Below are 2,313 nucleotides of genomic sequence, written 5' to 3'. Positions count from 1 at the left end.
ATGTTTGTCAGGATGGTCTCAAACTCCTGACCTTGTGATCTGCCCACCTCTGCCTCCCAAAGTACTGGGATTACAGGCGTGGGCCACCACGCCCGTCCTGAGGATAGAGTACTTTGATAGCCAGCTTTCTCCTGAAGCCAGGAGGGTGGAAGCTTAGGGATGTGGGTTGGGGATATTCCATCCAAACCATCCCAGGAGAAATGGACACTGATCCGAAGAAAGGGGAAACATTTTCTGTGCAGAGTAAAACAAATAAGCAGCCAGAAAAACATAGAAAAACCCAAAAAATCACCCAAAGTAGCAAACATCAATTTGTTAAAGAAAACAATTAGAACAAGTCAGTGTCATTCATGAAAAGCACACTGGCTCTGACCTAAATTTTTTTTTTTGCTCTTGTTATTGGTGGTTGTTCATAAGTTGGGATGTGGTCTTTGTCTAGAAGAGATAACACCAATTAAAAACTTATTAAAGCTTACCATATTAAAAACTTAATTATTTTTCCATTTTCTACTCATATAGGGCAAAGATGAGTCCCAGCACACAGAATCTATGGTACTTCAATCCTCACGGGGGATCAGAGTGGAAGGCTGCATCCGAATGTACGAACTGGCACACAGAATGAAAGGAGCAGTAAGTGAACCCGTGAAGGAAGGCAGGCTTGATCCTGAGAGCCACATTTAGCTGCAGTTCCCCAGGGCATAGGAATGGGCACTGTATGCTACTCACCCTTCCCACCTACTGTTTAGTTTGGGGGGTAGTGTAATGTAGAGGTCAGGAGTGAGTGCTCTGAAGTCAAGTCTGCTTTCAGATCCTGGTTGTTTTATTTTATATGTGACTTTGGGAAAATTATTTAGCCTTTTCTGGCTTCCATTTACTTCTCCAAAATTTGGAAAAGGTCTGGGGTTGTTAGATAAGCTTATACTGAGAAGATGGGACTTTAGCTTTTTTTTTCTTTTTTTTGACATGGAGTTTTTGCTCTTGTTGCCCAGGCTAGACTCCAATGGTACCATCTTGGCTCACTGCAACCTCTGCCTCCTAGGTTCAGGCTATTCTCCTGACTCAGCCTCCCAAGTAGCTAGGATTACAGGCTTGTGCCACCACACCCAACCACTTTATTTTGTATTTACTAGAGACGGGGTTTCACTATGTTGGTCAGGCCGGTCTCAAACTTCTGACCTCAGGTGATCCACCCGCCTCAGCCTCCTAAAGTGCTGGGATTACAGGCATGAGCCACTGTGCCCAGTCAGGACCTTAGCCTCTTGAAAAAATAGCAGCACTATTTTAATTAATTTATTTGACTATGTTTTTGTTTCTGTGTTTGTTTTTTTTTTTTTTGAGACGGAGTCTTGCTCTGTCGCTCAGGCTGGAGTGCAGCAGCGCAATCTCAGCTCGCTGCAAGCTCCGCCTCCCAGGTTCATGCCATTCTCCTGCCTCGGCCTCCTGAGTAGCTGGGACTACAGGCTCCCACTACCACGCCCAGCTAATTTTTTGTATTTTTAATAGAGACGGGGTTTCACCATGTTAGCCAGGATGGTCTCGATCTCCTGACCTCTGTGATCCACCTGCCTTGGTTTCCCAAAGTGCTGGTATTACAGGTGAGAGCCACCATGCCCAGCCTGGTTTTTGTTTTTGTTTTTTTGAGACAGCGTCTCGCTCTTGTCGACCCGGGTTGGAGTGCAGTGGTGTGATCTCGACTCACTACAACCTCCACCTCCTGGGTTCCAGCAATTCTGCCTGAGCTTCCCAAGTAGCTGAGATTATAGGCGTCCACCACCACGCCTGGCTAATTTTTGTATTTTTTAGTAGAGATGGGGTTTCACCATGTTGGCCAGGATGATCTCGAATGCTTGACCTCAGGTGATCCACCCACCTTGGCCTCCCAAAGTGTTGGGATTACAGGCATAAGCCACTGCGCCCAGCCTGTATTTTTTTTTTTAATTAGGAAAGCAATACATGATTTTGTAAAAATGTTTCAGAGTACAGGAATTTAGAAAATGAAAGTCTTGGCCAGGCGCGGTGGCTCATGCCCGTAATCCCAGCACTTTGGGAGGGTGAGGCAGGTGGATCACCTGAGATCAGGAGTTCGAGACTGGCCTGGCCAACATGGCGAAACCCCATCTCTACTAAAAATACAAAAATTAGCCAGACACGGTGGTGCATGCCTATAATCCCAGCTACTCGGGAGGCTGAGGCAGGAGAATTGCTTGAACCCGAGAGGCAGAGGTGGCAATGAGCCAAAATTGTGCCACTGCACTCCAGCCTGGGCAACAGAGCAATAGTTTATCTCAAACAAAAAAAAAAGAAAAAGAAAAT

The 2,313-nt window shown here is 45.9% G+C and overlaps 1 protein-coding gene across 1 annotated transcript in view; it reads left to right on the top strand.

The window, feature by feature from the left end:
- The window catches only part of GLE1 (GLE1 RNA export mediator), a 70,989-nt gene that overhangs the window by 14,868 nt on the left and 53,808 nt on the right, over positions 1 to 2,313 (top strand). Inside the window, exon 3 of the mRNA XM_011988647.1 lies at positions 520 to 630. Within this exon, the coding sequence (XP_011844037.1) occupies positions 520 to 630 (111 nt within the window). The remainder of the gene's footprint in view (positions 1 to 519; positions 631 to 2,313) is intronic.

The sequence above is a fragment of the Mandrillus leucophaeus genome, unplaced genomic scaffold, assembly GCF_000951045.1.
Source record: "Mandrillus leucophaeus isolate KB7577 unplaced genomic scaffold, Mleu.le_1.0 Scaffold109, whole genome shotgun sequence".
NCBI classification, from domain to species: Eukaryota; Metazoa; Chordata; class Mammalia; order Primates; family Cercopithecidae; genus Mandrillus; species Mandrillus leucophaeus.
The sequence above is the reverse complement of the archived record's forward strand: the minus strand, read 5'-3'. Positions and strand labels throughout refer to the sequence as shown.